The sequence below is a fragment of the Pan paniscus genome, chromosome 1 (genome assembly GCF_029289425.2).
Source record: "Pan paniscus chromosome 1, NHGRI_mPanPan1-v2.0_pri, whole genome shotgun sequence".
In the NCBI taxonomy this organism is placed as follows: domain Eukaryota; kingdom Metazoa; phylum Chordata; class Mammalia; order Primates; family Hominidae; genus Pan; species Pan paniscus.
The window spans coordinates 84,317,736-84,337,622 of record NC_073249.2 but is presented as its reverse complement, the minus strand read 5'-3'; the positions used below and the strand labels follow the sequence as shown (position 1 = coordinate 84,337,622).

The 19,887-nt window shown below is 44.0% G+C and overlaps 1 protein-coding gene across 1 annotated transcript in view; it reads right to left on the bottom strand.

Moving 5' to 3' along the window:
• Positions 1–16,936, bottom strand: part of RXRG (retinoid X receptor gamma) — a 44,397-nt gene extending 27,461 nt beyond the window's left edge. The window contains exons 1-2 of the mRNA XM_003824582.5: positions 16,421–16,936; positions 301–548 (exon numbers count right to left, since the gene is read on the bottom strand). Of these exons, the coding sequence (XP_003824630.1) occupies positions 301–548; positions 16,421–16,469 (297 nt within the window). The 5' untranslated portion in view covers positions 16,470–16,936. The remainder of the gene's footprint in view (positions 1–300; positions 549–16,420) is intronic.
• Positions 16,937–19,887: the final 2,951 nt, after the last annotated feature.

Here is a 19,887-nt window from a genome sequence, read left to right as displayed (position 1 = left end):
AGGGGTCCATTCTGCTGAGAGATGTTGAAATCACAGCCAGGGCTGAACTGCTAAAACTACAAGGAAGGCCCCCTTTTGGTCACAGTCTCCTGGACCATGAGGAGTTGTCAGTTCTTCAGGACTGCTCAGCCTGAGGACACATGCAGTGAAGGCCCTGCCTGAGGGACGTCTGCAGAGACCATTCAAACCCTTTGGCAAGCACGCATTATGGACCTGCTGAGTGCTGGTTCTGCTCCAGGGGCAGCCTGGGTGAAACCATGTAAGATGGCTGGAAAGGCCTTGGAGAGGAAGAACACTTACCTGAGAGCTGGGTGGGGCAACCAAGTTGATTCCTGGAGGCGCTGCAAGTGCTCCTGAGGGTGGGCCCATGGCAGAGGTGATGACTCGATATGGAGAGCCCAGGGCATTGAGGGGGGTCCCCACTGCACTCAGAGTCCGTGGGGCACTCACTGGGGTATCCGTGTAGCTGGGGTGGCTGTCCATTGGCTTCCCTGTGGACAAGGCTGCTGATGGGCTCATGGATGTAGAGCCAGTGTGGCCAGGGGAGCCTGTAAGAAGAAGAATATAGATGGTGGGAGGTTGGGGAACATGGAAAGGGACCCTGGGGGACAGAGGCCCAGCCCCACCTTTCTTTCCTGTATCCTGCCCCTCTTTTAGCCACACCTACACACCTGTAAGCCCTAGGTGCTCTCACCTACACTACCCTGGTGGTATAAAGACAAGCGAGGGACACAGAGGGGAGAGGGCCTGCTCTAGGACAGAAATAAGCATGGATGTTCTCTGGGGCCCAGCTTGGAATCCACTCTGGACTATGCTGGATCCACAGCCAGTGCAACAAGGGGCACAGTCCAGAAGACCCCAGCCTGAGTGACTGTGGCCTGGGCCAGCCAGCCAGGGAAGGTGAGTCTATACCAAACCTCGATGGGGAGAGTGAGTAGGTTCCCAGGCTGCTCCATAATTCCCTGACTAGAACTCATATTGCTCTGATAATCAGGGCAGGGCTGAGATTCATTCATTTATATGCAACAAACATTTATTAGGGTGCCAGGTGCTGGGGATTCAGAGCAGAAGAGCACACAGTCGCTGACGTCAGGAGTCACATTCCATAATAATGATGGGGAAGGCAGTGGCTGTTGTCATACCCCTAGTTTCCTATATCTATTGAAGCTTTATGTACATGATGTTCTTGTCCTGTCCCTCTCTATAGTACAGGGTTAATTAGCACTCAGGGAAGAAGACTTGGAATGGCTAGGCATGGCTTTATGGCCACAGAGGCCCAGGAAGCACAGGAAGGCAAGTGCAGACCAGACTGCCGAGACCATTTCTGCCTCCAAGAATAGAATGCTGCAGCCAAAAGTGTCTGTGGAACAGGGTCTGGGTGAGGAGGTCATCAGTATCACTTTCTTCCAATAAATTGAACCCACATTCCCCTGTAGTCAGTAGCAAACTCGAGATGAAACAGGAGAGTGCCCTCCTGTCATCTTGGGAGCCCCGCATGGAACATTCTCTCCAGAAGAGAGGAGCTATAAGCTTTAGGATCTGTAGCAGCAAAGCAGAGACTAGAAAACACCACAGGGCACCCCACCGTGGATCCCATCACTAGATCCCTGTGCAGCTAGCATGCAAGAACAGATGCGAAGAAGCCATGTGCACAGTAGCTGCACGCAGCACATCCATGGCACCCAAGCTGTCCACATGGATAGAAAGGGAGAGGATTAAGTGCTCAGTAAGCACAGTCTGCTGGAGAAGCTACCCCATTCTCAGATGCCTACTGTGGGTCAGACACCTTGCCAAGCAGATGGGATAAGAAGTGGAGGAAGTCATATGCCTGACTTTATGTGGCTCATTATTCATCCAACAAATATTTCTTGAGTGCCTACTACATGCAAGGCACTGTCCTAAGCCTTTGGGCAACATCAGTGGGTGCTAAGTGTAATGTCAGGAGTAGGATGCTAGGAGAAACTGGCTTCTTTCAAGTTCTGGTAGAGAGCAGGAAGTGTCAGAAATATAACTGTGTAACTATTCTTAAACGTAAATACCCCACTGGAAAAAATGTCAACCTGCAGTTTCTCTTGGAGCTTCTGCTAGCTTAGTTGAGGGCTACTTGTGGAAGGAAGTCACTCCAAGGAAGCTGTGACCCTCTTGTCATTCTACGTATGGAGCTTTGGTCTATCAGGGACAATTGCCTCATAAACAGATAAGTCCCAATACCCCATGTCCTAAGTGCCACAATCAAGGAGAAAACACATGCTGTGGGCCCGCAGGGGCATGGCAAAGTGGTTAAAATTAATAACTCAAACATTTATTATGTGTTCTCAATAGCATCAGGCAGTTTCCATAACTCTTTATCCTGACAATAAGCCTATGAAAATCATTTCAGCCTTTTGCAGATGAGAAAACTTAGGCTCCATCTAACCCCATACCATTTCCAGTTCCAGGATGACTTACCTCTGCCTCCATTGTCTAGAAGCTCTTATTCAACCTTCAAGGTCTAACTCAAGTGCCACCTCCTCCACGAAGCTTTTCCTGGTGTTCCTGGTCTGGTTTCCTGCCCTTTTTTATTTCCTAAAACTGTCTGTTCCTACTTGTATCTTAGCATTTGTTTTACTGTATCACTATATTTGTTTATTCCCTGTCTTTCCCACTAAACAAAAAGGAAAAAACCATGTCCAGTTTTGTTTCTCCATCTCTATCAGATTACCTGGCACTGCCCAGGTACTTAGTGGCAAAGCCTTGATTCAAATTGCCAATCTGAAACCCATGCTCTCCTCTGTGTTTGTTGTCAAGGACAGCAAAGATGATTGGAGAGCCATCTGCACCAAGAGTACAAGATGACTCAATTATGAAGTGATCTCAAGCTGAAAGTTCATCTGAAGGAGAGAAAAGAGGGCAGCGCTCAAGAACTGAAAGCCAAGAAAACCAAGACTCTTCAGGTGGCCACTCATTGGAAAGAGCAGTTTTAGACTCTTCTGAGGCCCTGGGGGCTGTGACATTTAACGAGGCCAATGTATACCTTGAGTCTGTTACTAAGATAAAGTGTGGCAGGTGAGTTAGGCGCCAGCCCTGATTCAATGGGTGAGGAGCCATAAACTCCACTGAGAAGACAGCTGTCCTTCCCCCATGACCAAGCTATCTGAAGGAAATTGACTTTTCCTTCTTGCTTAGGCTTGCCAAAAACAGACCAGACCACCCTGCAACTTTCCTTTTTATTCTGCTTTAAACAGATCTCAGAGAGACTGCGCCTTCTATTTCTTCATCCCCAGGGTCAAGAACCAAAGCCTGACATCAGGCCTAGACTGAGGGCACAGGCAAGAGCAAGAATTTGCTTCACACTCATCAACCCAAGAATTCCAGGGTGTGGTCCCTCTGCCACCAGTGACAAAGGGCATTTTAAGTGGTATGTCAGCAAACTTAAAAAAAAAATTAATAGTTTTATATATGTTTTCTGTTTCCTTTTGTTTATAGGGAGGGACTGAGCTCTCATTTTTTGTTATAAAATTATCTTCCTAAAGATAGCTATTTAAGCTTTCTTAAAACAGTAAATTGATTTAAGAAAAAGTCTAAGTACAGAGGATATATAAAATATCATGAAAATAGTATGCAAAGGAATGATGTTTAAGAAACATCAACCTGCATAAAAATATACAAATATGAACTTTGAAGAACTCATGAGTTGTTTCAAAAATAAAATGAGATAATGATGTGAAAGTGATTTGAAAATTAAAGTACATTTTTGTTGTTGTTATCATTATTAATAAGAAGTAAGTTAACTTGACTACTTAGAGCAGTGGTGAGAATGGTACATTGTTGAGATACAATGAAATAATGAGTTAAAGTTTGGTTCTCAATGGCCTTTAAAATATGATTTATTTCTGTTGAGTCAATGACCCAGAAGAGGTGGGCTATTTTATAACTACATTTTAAAAAGTAAAATAGAATTTTAAAAGACAAATACATCTTAGACAAATGCATTTTAGTTCTTTGCCTCTCACAATGTCCCAGTAGTTCTTAGAAATAAATAGCTTTGCTTTTAGACAAGTTAGAAAACAATAACTTTTATGACAAAAGTGTTTCTCAGTGGAAAATTAATCTATTCTCCCAAATAGACACTAATGCATACCTGTCTGTGATGTTTTTGTCAGCCTCTCTCACTCCTTTTTTTTTGTTTGTTTTTCCACAGCCCCATGGAAACCGCAGCCAATACCAAAAGCCACCACAAGTTTTCCAGATACCTGATTATATCTTATTTCTTTTCCTTCCCCATAGCCTTCTGATTAAGCTATGAACTAGGCAGAAAACCGACAGGTTTCCCTTCAGCACCAGCTGAAAGTAGGCAGGCTCCTGTTTGAAGGATGAGTGGTGTTTCTTGCAAATTTATCCAGGAGAGATTCTGTCTAGCCCTCAGCCTAGGATAAGTCTAGTCCAAATCTGAAGTCAAGGTTTTCCCTAATGCTCCCTTTTGGTCCTTGCAATGATTTGAATGCGTGTGTCCCTCCAAAATTTGTGTTGGAATTTAAACCATAAGAGAGTAGTAACAGGTGGGGCCTTTTGGAAGTGAGTAGGCCATGAGGGCACCACCCTCATAAATGGGATTAATGCACTTATAAGAGAGGACTTCAGTGAACTACTTGGCCCTTTCATCCCTTCTGCATCAGAGGATGCACAATTTGTCCATTTTTCCATCCCTTTCATCCCTTCTGCATCAGAGGATGCACAATTTGTCCATTTTTCCATCCCTTCCATCATGTGAGGCACCATCTTTGGAAGCAGATAGTGGACCTCACCAGACACGAACCCGCTCGTGCCTTGATCCTGAACTTCCAAGTCTCCAGAACTGTGAGCAATAAATTCCTATTATTTATAAATTACCTAGTCTGAGGTATTTTGTAGCACAAGATACCAGCAGCACAAATGGCCTGATCCAGTCTCTCAGCCCAATTCACTCTGTGGCATGACCCCTGGCCCCACCATCTCATCAACCTTGCTCCCTGCCTTCCCTTGTGCCCTCTTGATCTTCCAGGCACCTATGCCAGATGCCTGGAAAATGCACCAAGTCTATTCTGCAGAGTTCATTCTCTTTGCTCAGGCAATGATTTTATTTGCAAAATAACTTACCTAATGAAAAAGCGCTAGTGGAGTTCCTCAAAAGGTTTTCTTCTCTCCTGGTAACATACCCAAGAATAGCATTGCATACTCCTGGGTCTCATTTCCCCCAGTAAGGAGCTGGCACTCAGTGACCTGAAAGATCACTTCCAGCACTAATGTTTCATGAGCATTGGGTAGGACATGGCTTGTTGGCATTGAAAACAAAGAAGTGCAGGTGTTGGTGGTCTGGAATGGTCTGAGTCTGGACCAGATGCTGAGGGGTACCTCCCACCATCAACTGGACCACGTTAGGCCTTCAAACCATTTGGCATTCCAATTAAAGGTGCTAAGAGTGTCACCAGGAGCCAAAACTGAGAAGGGAATCTGTACAGTGCATAACTCTACAGTGACTCCAAAAGTCCCTGTGTGCATTGATGGCACTATGGCTTCAGGGATGCAGGACTGAGGAGGAGACAACAGCTCGGAAGTCAGAGTTCTAGGTTGAGGTTCTGCCACTTTCCAGCTATGTAAATTTGAGCACGGAACATGACCTCTGTAAACTGCAGTTTCCTCATTCATAAATTGAGACAAATAGGCCTAACTCAGAGGACTGCTGAGAGCTCCTGAGACTATGAGGTCCATTAATTTTTTGTTAATTAATGTATACAAGTAGGTATAAAGTTTATCAACAGAAATTATTTGCATAAGAAAGCAATGTCCCTGATGTTTACCAGAACCACAATCTCTAAACAATGAATTGCATGTGTGTGTGTGTGTGTGTGTGTGTGTGTGTGTGTGTGTCAGAGAGGGAGAGAGACTTACTGAGAAAGGGGACACAAAAGCCAGGGTACTTAGAACTACAGAATTCCTACCAAGGTAAGGAAGTTGCTTAGCAACCTCATCCTCAGCCAATAAAAGCAAAATGTCAAGCATGCAGTTTTTCTGACTGGCCAGACAAGGGAGCAAATGGCCTGGTGTTTCCACCCCTTTGCTGCTGTGCCAGGAAGGGTAGAGAGTTTGCTCTCCCATTAGCAACCCTCTTCAGGTTGGAATGGAAACTTGTAATGAATCATTGATAACGGCTAATGCCCACCCATGGGGAAAGGGACAGAGCTAAAGACTTGGCATTTTTCAGAGTCAGGAGTCTCCATATGAAGTCACGGGAGCACCATGGGGCCCTATCCCACTCTGATCTCTCCCACAGTGGAACTGTCGCACACCAAAGCCTGTCTCTGTTCCTCCAGTGGAGGGATATGGTGTGAAGGCCCAACAATGATAGGATTCTCAGACACCTGGCTTGTTTTTCTTTGTCTGCAGCACACTTACTCGTATATCCTTTCCCTGCTTCGCTCTTAACACAGACATGCTGCTGAGCAAGGTCGGCAGGAGATTGCCAGGTACAGGCACTTCAACCAACAACTGACTGTCACCTCCTCTGTTGTGTAACAATAATAATAACTAATATTTACTGAGCAATTGCCACAAGCCAGACATGGTTCTAAACACTTTATACATGTTGAGCATCTCTAATCTAGAAATCCCAAATCCAAAATGCTCCAAAATCCAAAACTTTCTGAGCACTGACATGACTCTCAAAAGAAATGTTCATTGGAGTATTTGGGATTTTTGGATTAGGAATGCAAAACAAGTAAGCACATAATGTAAACATCACAAAATCAAAAGAAGATTCAAAATCTGAAATATCTTGATTCACAAGCATTTCCAATAAGGGATACTCAGCTTGGAGTGGCTAACATTTATTAGGCAACTTCTATGTGCCACGCACCCTTCCAAGGGCATGGCATGCATCATCTTGTTTAATAGTCTCAAGGGCACTTGGAAATAAGGTACTATTAGTATCCTCATCCCCATTTTACTGACAGGAAAGTGGAGCCACAGGGAGATTGAGCAAACTGCCCAAGACCCGCTAGCTGGTAAAGAGCAGGGCCAGGATCCAAATCCAAGCAGTCTTGTGCCGGGGCTGCTGTGCTGAACTCCTGCACTGCGCTTGCCACTTGCCAGGATGGAGGGGAGATAGTGGAAGGTAAGCCCAGATAAGCCCCAAACGGGTGGATTATATGTAAGAATAACTAAGATATTCAATTCTTACCCTATGCTCTTCACAACTTACTTATGGATCATAATGCATTCTTTTCCTTTTGAACACACATAATTGCACCAAATGAACAAAATGACTAGGAGTGGGAGGCAGGGGACTGGGCCCCCAAAGGTGCTAATAAAACAAGGATTAAAATACTTTTCCAGGTGGATCTCAATTTATTTTAATATGTGAAACCCAATTTTGCATTCTGGAGTAGAGGTTGGCACACTTTTTCTTTCCAGGGTCAGACAGTAAGCATTTCAGTCTTGCTGGCTGTACCATCTCTGTGACAACTACTCACAATATCCTTTGTAGTGTGAAAGCAGCCACAGTCAATGGGTAAGCTAATGCACACAGATGTGGCTGCATTCCAATAAGCTTGCAGACCTCTAGGGGATCATTCTGGAGAAGTTTTATTATCATTACCATTTCTGATTTCTCTTCAGTTAGCAGTGATCCCCAACACCTTAGCTCCACACTGCTCTTCCTCCAGCGTCCCCGTCACAGAGCTGGATTGACTGTCAAAGCTACACAGAAGGGCCTGCAGATCATCGAGTTCAACCCCTCAGTTACAAGCAAGGACACTGGGGTAAGGAGGTAAGGCTTGCCCATGACCTGTGGCTGTTTGTGGTCTTCAAACTGAGTTTCCCTGAGTCCCCTTGGAGCCACCTAGGATGGCAGGAAGGGGAGTAGAGGGGGCTGAACCACAGTGAGTCCTCCTCCCACCCTTTGGTAAAATAGCTCAATGCCACCAACCACATGGGGTAAGGGTTAACCTTCCACAGTGTGAGGGTTAAATAAAATCAAGCCTGGAAAATTGTAAACACATAATAAAAGTTAGCTCCCTTTATAGAAAATCTGGAGACTATGGCACTAAATTTAGCTAGAATTTGGTATGTACCTTTTTCTTAGAGGAGATTTGCCTGTTCTTAAAGTGTCAGACTGCACACTATGAGATGCTGACAAAGTAAATAAGACATGGATTCTGCCTCGGAGGGAGCACCATTTTCAGAAAACTACGTTTTAACAAATCATCCCAGGGCAGGCACTCATGAGGTCAGACAGAAAGGGAGCCATGACCTGGGACTTCCAACTCCTATCATTTTCAGGAGACCCTCACCCCAGGCAGTGACCTTGAGAAGTCCTGACCCCCTCCATTTCCTCAAATGCAAATGGAACAACCTGGAGTTCCTTGGCCTCTTTTATCAGCTACTGTAACCAGATGGGGACAGAAGTGGGGGACAGCAAGAGTTTCAAGGTTAAAGATCAATCCCAAACTCCTGGTGGGATTTCAGAATTAACAACCAAACTTGAAAAGTGGAAAAGCCTGTTATCATCTTTAATTCAAAAAGCATTTACAAGATGTCAGAGGAACGGAAAACAAAGCACTTAATGAATATTTTGGAGTGTTTCTTCTAGGCTGGTTGCCTGGGTTTCATTTCTGTGACTCAACATCTCCTTTGCTCCTCCTTTTCATTTTACTGGTCACTAGTGTCATGGGGAAGCAGCCTCCTGGAGGGTTCAGGGCTCACAGTATCTGTTTTCACAGCCCTAGCGATGTGGAGAGCAGAGGTTGGAGAGCAGGGGAAGAACACCCCAGACCAAGAAGAATGCCAGTCAGTCAGTCAGCCAGCACGCCTGGCTAAGCATCTGCTTGTATATGGGCTGTGTAAGACACCAAGAGCATGAAGCCCATTCCCTGCCCTGGCAGAATGTACAAACCAGTTACAAGCTCTGATGTCTTCACAATATTTGGAGATTAATTATTTCTGCACATTTTTCTTAGGGCTGAGTTTAAGTGAATGGATTCAAAGAATTCAGGGTTTTAGAACCTGAGAACAGATAATGTTCTGAATATTACCCAATGGTAACATGGGACTAGGAATATAGTTCGCTGTATTTTAAGAGACTGCCATCTTTAGAAGACAATCTGTAGAGATTGCCCTGTTCAGATAGAGAGAGCCTATCTGAACAAGAAATCCAGAGACAGTAATGGACAGAGGTCATGGATTCAAGAGCTGGGTGTGCACATAATTGATGTTCAAGGACTTTAGGAATGAGAGGAGAACTGGGGGCACCCTCATTGGCATCTGCTTCAAACACTCATTGACATCTGCCTCCATGGACTAACTGGTACATGATGTACCAGTATACGGAATTGGCTTAAAGGGACAGCCAGCCGGTCCTCGTTAGCAGGATCCCCTGGAGCCTCTCATTTGTTAGAGATGGCATAATATCCATCTGTACTAGCAAGGTCTATAATTTGGTGCTGGCTGGGAAAGGTGGTGTGCAAGCAAAATGTCATTCATTATATGCAGAAATGTTCACAGAAATTCTGCTAGACTAGACTCAAATTCTAGATCTATAATAATTTGCAGCAAGCCCTCAAAAGGGCCACTTTATCACTCTAAACCTCAGTTTCCTAATCTGTCTAATGGGAATAATTTCTGCCTTACGGACTACACTGTCAGTTTGAAGTTTGAATGAAATAGACGGTGGCCTCCAGGAGGGGCCCCTCTATCTGTTGTGCTGAGATTGACTCAGCCCTGGCTCAGTGATCCTCAGAAAAAAAGTGAAAATACAGGTTGAGTATCCCTAATCCAAGCATCTAAAATCTGAAATGCTTCAAAATCCAGAACTTTTTGAATGCCAATATGATGCTCAAAGGAAATGCTCATTGGAGCATTTTGGATTTCAGGTTTCTGGATTATAGATGCTCAATTGGTAAGTATAAGGCAAATATTCCAAAATAAAAAAAAAAAAATCCCAAATCCAAAACACTTCTGGTGTTAAGCATTTTGGTTAAGGGATATTTAACTTGCATCAACTCATTTCATAACTACAACACCACTTTAAGGTCCGTAGTTTTATTATCCCCATTATATGGGGATTAAGCACAGGGCTTGGCACAGAATAGACACTCACCAAATATTTTTTGACAGATAACCCAATGATTGGTATGGAAATAAATAGCACATATTTATAAAGAGTTTTAGGAATGTAAGGCATTATCTAGCAGACGGAATAAACTTGGACCCAGGAGCCAGAAGATCTGCTGGTTTTGCCTATATGGCCTTGGGCAAGTCTCTCAACTTCTCTTCTATAAAATGAGGTGGTTCTTCAAGTTCTAAAAGTCTGATTTCTAAACAAAAACAACCAACATGGTCTTACTAATTTACAACATAATTAATTCAGAGTGGTGACTAAACTGGTCATGGTATAAACTAGTTTGTATTTGTTCATTCACAAAATAATAATAAAAAAGGTTTGTTAAGCAAATAAGATGGTAGAAGTGTTGAGCCTATTTAAGATACATATGTTTTCAAGCAATTTAAAAAGCATAGTAGGAGCACATTAGCATATTAACGGGGTGTTAATTACAAAAGAATCTTTTAAAGCAGGTTTTCTAAAATCCCCACTGAGTAACCATTAGCTTGTGGTACTTGAAACACAAACTGTTCACATGTGTTACTTAGAAGTAATAAAATTGTAATTTAAAAGTAATCTGCCAACTTGTCACGAATTTAGACTGATTTTTCTCTCAATTGATCCAAATGAGTGAGGTTTTGCTATAATTATATATAATGCTGGTAATAATGAGGCTGATTATCAATCTTTCCCTGCTTTTCACTACCTCCATCATTACAGATTTTAGGGGAGGGGGGCGGGGGTGGAGGAAGATGGGAGGAGTGGGAGCGAGGGGAGGAGGGGGGTGGAGGAGAGGGAGACAGGCAAGGATGCCACTCTCTCCCTCCCCCTTCCTTCAAGCACTGGAAGCAACCCCAGCTCCCACCCTGAGCAGCTCATCAGCCCTTCTCTGGGGGCTACATGAATCCAGGTGGAACTGCCCTGTGCGGCTTCGAAAGGCTAGCCAGCTGGTCCGAACTGGGGTTGCGTGAAGCATGCAGCAGCGTCAACCCATCAGCTAATGCATGCTTTCATTCTCACATTCCCACTGAGAGGCTGAGAGGGCTGAGCCTCCGGGGGCAGAAGGAGGGCCTCTTCTACATGCTCTCCACTTTCCAACGCATTCCTTGATTTTCCCCACTGAGGAAGCCAGAAAGGGCTTCCGTAGCAGAAAAGGTTTCCTTCCCATCAGAAGAAAGCTTCTCTCTGCTCCCCATTCACTGGAAATTTAATGTCTAACATCTTGTTTTCTACATCGGTTAAAATGTAAAGCTTTGCACCAGTAAAACAGTTATAAAATACCTTCCCATTCCATCTCAGGGTGATTGTGCAGCCTAAATGTTTATAGGAAAGTCCCCTTGAATATGCTGATAATAATTCAAATATAAGAAATGCATATTAGCTAATCCCTGGTGTCTGAGTGGCTGTTATGTGGAAAGAGGAGGGAGAAGAAGATTAGGCTGGGCTGGGAGCCCTGAGGAAGGGAACCCAAACTGGGGGTTGAATTGTGAAGAGATAGAGTCAAGATGTGGAGTGTTCTAGTGAGAAAGGCCCAGGGTCAAAATCCTGGGAGAGGCCAAGTATTGAATTGGGAAGGGGCAGGAAGGTCTGTGCTGGGTAACTGCTGTAAGAATTTACAGAGTAGTACAGTATAGTACATGGTAGAGCTGGGATTAAAATCCAGATCTGCTGCTTTTCCTCATATTCAAATGCCACTTTTATCATTTATTAGCCAAGTTCCCTTTGGCAAATTATTAATTTCTCTGTCCCCCAGTTTTTACATCTGTATAATGGGGGTAATAAAACTACCGACCTTAAAGTGGTGTTTTAGTTATGAAACGAGTTGATACAGGTTAAGTATCTCTTATCCAAAATGCTTATTAGCACCAGAAGTGTTTTGGATTTAGGATTTTTTTTTTATTTTGGAATATTTGCATTATACTTACCAATTGAGCATCTATAATCCAGAAATCTGAAATCCAAAATGCTCCAATGAGCATTTCCTTTGAGCATCATTTTGGCATTCAAAAAGTTCTGGATTTTGAAGCATTTCAGATTTTAGATGCTTGGATTAGGGATACTCAACCTGTATTTTCACTTTTTTCTGAGGATCACTGAGCCAGGACTGAGTCAATCTCATGAGAGCCACCAAAGCCCATGCATTCTAGAAAATTAACTTCATTCCCTGGGCCTCTGTGTCTTCTCCTTTTAAAAAGAGGAGAAAACACCAGCTTCCTCTGGGAGCCCCTGGCACACCCGCCATCCAATGCTGGTGGCTAAGTTCTCTGCAGACCTAGAAGCTTCATAATGAGGGGAAGGAAGAGGTGGGGCATTTAGATTCTCTTTGCACAATTTCTTCCCCCAGTTGCTATTCAGCTCTCTATCTCTTGGTGAGATTGTAAATGTTTTAGAAAATAGTTTATACGAAATATGTTCCTTCCTAAATCTCATAAACAGTTACTCCTTTCCACATAAACCTTAACCACTTATGCCCATGATAGGTTCCAATTAGCCACCCACATATCTGTGGAGGGGAAAAATATGTTCTAGAATATACACACATGTGCACATGCACACATACAAGCAGGTCCAACTCAACCCCTTCTCTATGGCTATTTTCAAGTGAAAGCAACTATTCTACATGAATGGTCAGGGTCAGTTGGACAGGACTCTTGCAAATAAGTATGTACCCAAGGGAAGCCACCAATTAATTCTGCAGAGATCACTGTTGCTCTTAACCTATCCCGTGGCTTATTCCTCAATGGCCAGTCCACTGGGTCTGCAACAACCAGTCAGTGCTGAGGCTGCATATCTGAGGTTGTATTGGAGCACCGGGAGCTCCCTGGGGGTGTGCTGCTGCCCCTGGCTTTGCAGAGCAACTGTGTCACGCACAGAAGCTGTGAGAGGCAGCTCAGCAGTGTGAACTCTGGGAGCTAGTCTGCCTGGGTTCAAATCCCTGGCTGTGCCATTTTCTAGCTATAAGACCTTAAGCAAGTTATTTCACCTCTCAATTCCTCTGTTTCTTTGTCTCTAAAAGGAGTACGAGAACAATGGTAACAGTACCTACTCCTAGGGTTGTTATGAAGATTACATGAGCCGAGGCTGGTAAAGTGCTTACAATAGTAGCGAGCATTAGTGTTACAGTGTGTTTGTTAAATGAAATGAGAGAAGTCCTCTCTCTCCCTGATCTCCTTCTCACCCTGAGGATTACTACACAATTGGATGGGGGGGATTACAGGCTTTGTTTTGCCATCTTCTAAGAGGCAGCAACTGTCTCATCCCAGAAAAACAAACCTATTACTGAGCAGCTGGCAAACCCTGGACTTGACAGAGAAGGAGAAGAGAAGGTTTCTCTCATCATCACATGGTAGGGCCCAAAGCTGGGAGATTGGGCACCTTTGTGGAGCCACCAGGTAGCCACCACACTTTGGCCAGTTTGAGCAATCTGTTCCTCACTGATGAGATGATGCTCTGACATCTGGTAAGCATGGTCCCAGACACAAATCTCAGGTGTTATTTCCAAAAGGTGACTTTGCTTCCCTGGAGATTCTTATACAAATCATGGGGCCCTCTGTAATTCCATGTGCTAATATGTAACAGGGCAGGGGTTTATTCACCAAGTATTTTAATAAGTGCAGTGCAACTTGCTGCACTGTGGCAGGGGAGGTTAGAGGCCAAAGGTGACGTCCACTCTAATCCTGCTTTCCCCTGTGCCTGCTTGTGAGTCCTCTGTCCCTCTCCCTCATCACAGAAAGTTCTCAAACAGACCTCCCTGCAGAGGGGGGCAGAGTCCTTTGGCTCAGCATTTAGGCCTCCTCTTAACTGGCACATGCCAACAAAATGGAAAACCTCAACAGAACTAAACAAAATAATTCTTCGCCTCCCTCAAGAATGACAAAGAAAAGTAGCTTTACAGGAGACATGTAGACAACATACATGACCCTTTCCCCTCAAGTTCCCTATACTATACTGAACTATTTCCTTCCATAGCTGAACCATTGTGTTTACTTCTATCTGAAATCTAATTACGCTAAATATCAGAGCCCCCACAATTATGAAAATCTATGCCAGCAAAATATGAGGGTCTTTGTGGATTTAATTTTATTTTCCCAGATTCCTTATTTATTATTTTACAATAATGTCTGATTTTTAACTATTTTGCATGTTAGTCTCTGAGTAAAATAGAGGGGAAGAAAATATTGTATTAGGTAGCAAATATATGGACAACACTATAGCAGCTGTTTTTCACATGCTAGCTCATTTAATTTCCACAATACTCTAGGATGAGATTATAAATCCCATTTTAGAGAGAAAGGTGCTAAGGCTCAGAGAGGTTCACTAGCTTGCCTAAGGTCACACAGCTAGTAGGTGAAAAATTGGGAACCAAACTCAGCACACTACCTCTTCCTGCCTCCTCTTCCTCCTGGTGCTCTTTTCACTATATTAAAGCAACAATATTATAAATTTGAGTAAGGGGCTTTTCTGGAAGTGTTCTGCAGCTCAGCCCCATATAAATTTGGACTAGTCCCTGCCTTCCTTTGAGCCTCAGTTTACACATCTATAAGATGAGAGCCTTAGGATGCTAACATTCCAAGATTCCAGCCCCCATGGAATTTTAACTAGATCTTCTTTCTCTGGCTCTTACTTTAGTTCTCTCCCTAAATCTTTCTAGCTTCAACCCTTTTATTCACCCCAACTGTCTCCAAGGGTCTCTTTGGCATTAATGAAGCCACAGTCTCACAGACCTTGCGGGGCCCACGAATCTGGCTCAAAATGAGCATGCACATCTTACAAATGAACTAAGATGTAAAGGAAAAAGCAATTCTCAGCTCTGAATGGGACTGAGGTGGGAATTGAGGAGGCTTTTCACATCTGCAGCCCAACCATAGACTAGAGATCAAATGCCCAGGTCACAGCATCGGCCACTGCTCTCACTCTGTCATCAGACTGGCCCAAAGAACTTGAACATCACCTCGGGAACATTTCCATGGCCCTCACCCCAAGTCCAAGTGCAACCTACGTTTGCTATTACACACATCATGCAGTATTATAATGTGCCTGTGTAACAAGCCTGCCCCAGTCCCAAAGGGCAGAGACTGTGTCTCATTCATATTTGTATTCCCAGTGCCCAACACCATGCCTGCCTCATAAAAACTACCCTGAATGAATGTGCAAACTCCCAGGTCTAACACCTCCTGGTGACAGAGATCACTTCTACCTTGCAGTGTTTCACCATGCCTCCCAGGGGGTTCTGCCCAGCCAAGTTAGGCAAGCTTTACTCCCAAGCCTTCAGATGAATTGGTCCACGGAGGAAGTCTGGAGAGCAGGGACTTTTCAATTTTCAAAACCTTATAAGAATTTCTGCTGTCTTGCCTGCCAGAATCTTTCTTTGGCTCCCAACAACATAAGCTACATGCCTCCAACTGACAAGCGACAGGCCAGTTGGTCAGCTGTTGCTTCCATTTACTCAGAGCTGGGCGGCTGTACTGTTTCTGTCACTAAATCAAGGGATCCTTGGGACGGATGTGCTTGGGCGTTAAGGCAGCCTGAGGACCTAGTCTCCGGAAGCTTCTGTGAAGTGTGACTGGGCTGCCCTGCCTGGCACGGTGACTTGAATCTTCAGTTTGCCAATTCTCTAAGAGCCCCAACCCCCCATCCCCAGATCTCTACCCCCAGAGTGGAAGTGATTGCAGCAACTCTTGCAGTAGAATTGGGGGCAGCAGCAGGGGAGGAGAGAAGAGGCTATTAGCAAATCAAAAGGAAAGAAAACAGGGGAAGGAAAACACAGTAGCAAATTAAAGCACTATGTTTTCTTTTTAAAAATCCAATTAAAGGGAAATCTGCTTTTGAGTAAAACAATCATGCCCTTGTTACAAAGTATCCCAGGAAACCTCAAGATAGGCAAAACCTTTTTAATCACATTTTTTTCTCATTACAAGTTGGCTAATAGGAACATCATAGTAATTCCCCGTTAACTCTTCCACTTTTCACACCCACACAAACACACTGGGTTATAACAATGCTCTTATTCTATCTTTGTCTCAGACACATTCTCAAGCATGTTGGTTTACTCTCTCCTTAGAATATCCCCATATCCTCATTCTGATATGCAAACGTATCCTCACCTACAGACCATTCTTTCCTCCTCTCCTCTCTCTCTCATGCACGCGTGCACACACACGCTGAAACGCTATATACACACTATATATGCATATAAACATATATGTTCTCCTTTTAATTCAATACTAATCCAGTCATTCGTATTTCCCAATTTCTTCTCAGTCTCTCATACAGGTCCACGCAGTGAAGCCCAAGGGAGATACTTACCTCCATAGCCTGCGGGAAACTTCATGAAGTGAGAATAATTTCCATACATGTTTACTCGTCAGTTCATGTTCCTCTCCTGTGCAGCTTCTAAATATTACCGCCTCTCTCGGCTCCCAGGCACAGCCCGGCTTTCTTCAACTTGGGCTAACAAGAGTGGTCATTGCTTCCTAGCAGCCCGGGGAGCACAGGCTGGGCCAGCCCTCTGGGATTAGTCAGGAATCTGCCTCTAGATCGGAGAGTCCACATAGTGCGTTTGAGACGGCTGTGGCGGCAGCAGCTGGTGCCTGTCAGTAATCACGCATAATGCTGCCGCCGCCGCCGCCGCCGCCGCCGCCGTCACCGCTACTCTTGCCACCGCCGTCGCTGCTGCTTGAGATCCTGTTGCTAGTTTGATTAACTCAGGGTTGGGCTGCTGCGTGCGACTCTTCCAGCTCCCGGCGCGTCCCCAGAGGTCCCTACCGGGTGGCACGATCTATTATCTAGGAAGCCAATCGATGTATGACCGCCCGGTGTAGGTCAGGAGAGAGGCGGGAGACGGCAGGGGATGGAAGACTCTTTAGGTGCCTGTTCCTTGACTTACATCCACAAAAATCAATGGGATTTTATTAAAATGCATTTTCTCATTCGAACTTCTATCTGTCCAATGTACATGGTATTTGATCTGTGAAAGGAGGAGGGGGTAGGGTTCAAGAGAGAACAGGGCCCTTTCAGAAGCACAAGATTAGAAAAGCGTGATACTCAATCTCCAGCTACGGAAAACTAAAATAGAGTAGCCCTTAAGTTGAGGTGGGCCTCTCCTGCTTGGGTGGCCGGAAGCATTTATCTGTGCTCTAACAATGGGAGTTTGACAAGTGCAGTTTGAGCCAGAGCTCACTCAGGTGGAAAACTTACAGGTAGGGAGGAGGGGTTGGCTTGATGTGGAGGTCTTTCTCTGCATTTATTTTATATACCATTGTTATCCTGCCGCCTGTTCAAAAACACCACTGGGTCCTCACTAACACAGAGCCTGTCTTGTGTGGAACTGACCCGAGATCAAAGAATCTAAGCACCCCGTTGATGTTTGGGTCTGTCATACAGTTTTCGTGACAAGTCACCGCTCAGCCTATACTTGAACACCTCCAATAATGGGGAGCTCACCACTTTCTCATTCCATTTCTAGATAGTTTTCACCACAAGAAAGTTTGTTATAGAGATAAAATCTGCTCCTTTTCCCTACAGCTTCTGCCCACAGGTGCTAGACTGCTCCCAGGGGCCACACAAGAGAAGGCTGAAAGACAAAAAGTCTTTCACAGTGGGATCCTCTGCAAATCCTGAGATTGATCTGCTGTGCCCATAATCCCCCTTTCCCTAGGCATCTCTGGCTCTTTCAGTAATTCTATGTATCACCAAGGGTTCATGTCTATTCCCAACCTATCCTTTTTCTAATAATGTACTTCAGTTTACATAGATACCCTCACAGTGAGGAAGGGGGTTGGCCAGACTTGGATGCAATACTCCAGATATGGTCCAAACCTTTTCCTCATGGTATATGTGTTGGCACGGTGATGGGGTGCTGTCAACATACCCATTGAAGGTCCGTTTCATGGGCTGAGCTCTGTTGGGCTGGAAAAAAGATAAGAGATTTTCTCCTGATGCAGCATAAGACATAGAGAGCCAGAGAGGTAAGTCAAATCAGGGTCCCAGAGTAAAAAATCAAGATTCAAATGCTAGGAGAAGCCAAAACAAAAACGTAGAATAAAAGACCAGAGTCAGGAACAAAGTCATGATGACAAAGGAGGAGGCCAAAATGGGGAATCAAAGCAAAAGCATGTCACAAAGGAGGAAGAAATATCCAGGCCTTCACTGTAAAGAGCTTTGGAGAGCCCAGAGCTGCCTTGACTGTTGCTGGGATGAGAGTCCAGTGGACATAAGTAATATAGAATACAGGAGGACCATTTGCTCACTTGCATTAGGTGGGCAGCTCTGCATGTTAATTCATGTAGAACTAACTCGATAAAAATCTCCCCACCCCTACCTCCCCTAAGTTGTGTTCTCTTATGCATATTCTTCATCCCATCCTTGGGCAATTGGTTTTGGGACCTACATGAAATGCTTCCTATATTCCTCTGAAGTTAAAACTTTTTGGCTTCATTCATCATCCCAAATCTTTTAGGATCCTGCTTCTGTTGTCCAAAGTATTTCTTATTCATACCCTTATTTCATGACTTCTGAAAATCTGATGAACTGCTTTTTCATATCTTATTCGACTCATTGATAAAAATGTTGACATAGACATAGCAAAGACAACATCTTATATCACTAAAAAGTCCATTCATTAGTGCCTTAGACACTTTGCTCTGCTACTCACTAGTTATATGGCCTTGAAAGGCTATATGTATAGTAAAAGCACCAACTCACCAACTCACAAGCCAACATTGCTGGGTACAAATCCCTGTTCTGCTGCTTACAGCCTCATGATACTGGCAAATGAGTAAATCTCCCTGAGCCTCAGTTACCTTATAGGGTTACCATGAGGATTAAATGAGTCAATACATGTTAAGCACTTGAAATACTCCAGATAAATACTAAATGCTCGATACATGTAATCTAATTTGAGGCAAATGATGGGGAGGAGGAGGAGGTCAAAGAAGAAGAGGATGTAACCTTAAGCAAGTCACTTTATGGCTCCTCTCCTTTTTCTCATTTGTAAAATGATGGAGCAGAGCTACATGGGCTCCAATATCATCTTCAGCTTTAAAACTGAACGCAGACTAATGCATCACCCATTCCATAATTGTCCATTTTCTCCATAGTGGTATCTGAAGCAAGTGTCTTACAATCTACAGTTTTCTATTGTACGCATGTCAGAGAAGGAAATGAGTTACTTAAACTGTTTTTTTTGTGTGTGTGTGAACCCATGTTTCAAGGGTTTTTCCAAGTACTCAAGTACTCAAAAACCATTCTTTAAAAATCACAGTCTACAGACTTGTCCAAGGTCATTGTCAAGATGATCTGTTGGTTAAGCCACCAACAGATAGACTCTTTCTTCACCTTTTTCTAAGTTCAGTACATTGTCTATTTCTTTTCCTCACAGAAGAAAAACCAAATCCTAACCTGGCATGGAAAAGGCTCACCATTTGTGGGGTGTCTCGGCCTATCATGTGAGCTCTATGTAGAAGAAAGTGCTTTGGGGCAGTAATCACAAGGCTTGGGATACACACTCTCTGGGAAAAACATCCATGCTGCCAGCCTCACTAAGGTTTCTGGATTTAGTTTTGATTTTGTGGATCAGATGTGTTGAGAGTTGGGCACGTGCTCATTTTTACACTGCGAAGTTCTATACAATGGCTTTGTAAAACAAATGCAAAGAATTAATATTTTCCTGATTTTCTTTCCTCCCTTTCTCTGAGAGTTCCTTCTGATCTGGCTGTTTTGCCCACTGTACGGGTACGGTATGTTCATTCCAACTTCTGGTTTGATATAGTTCG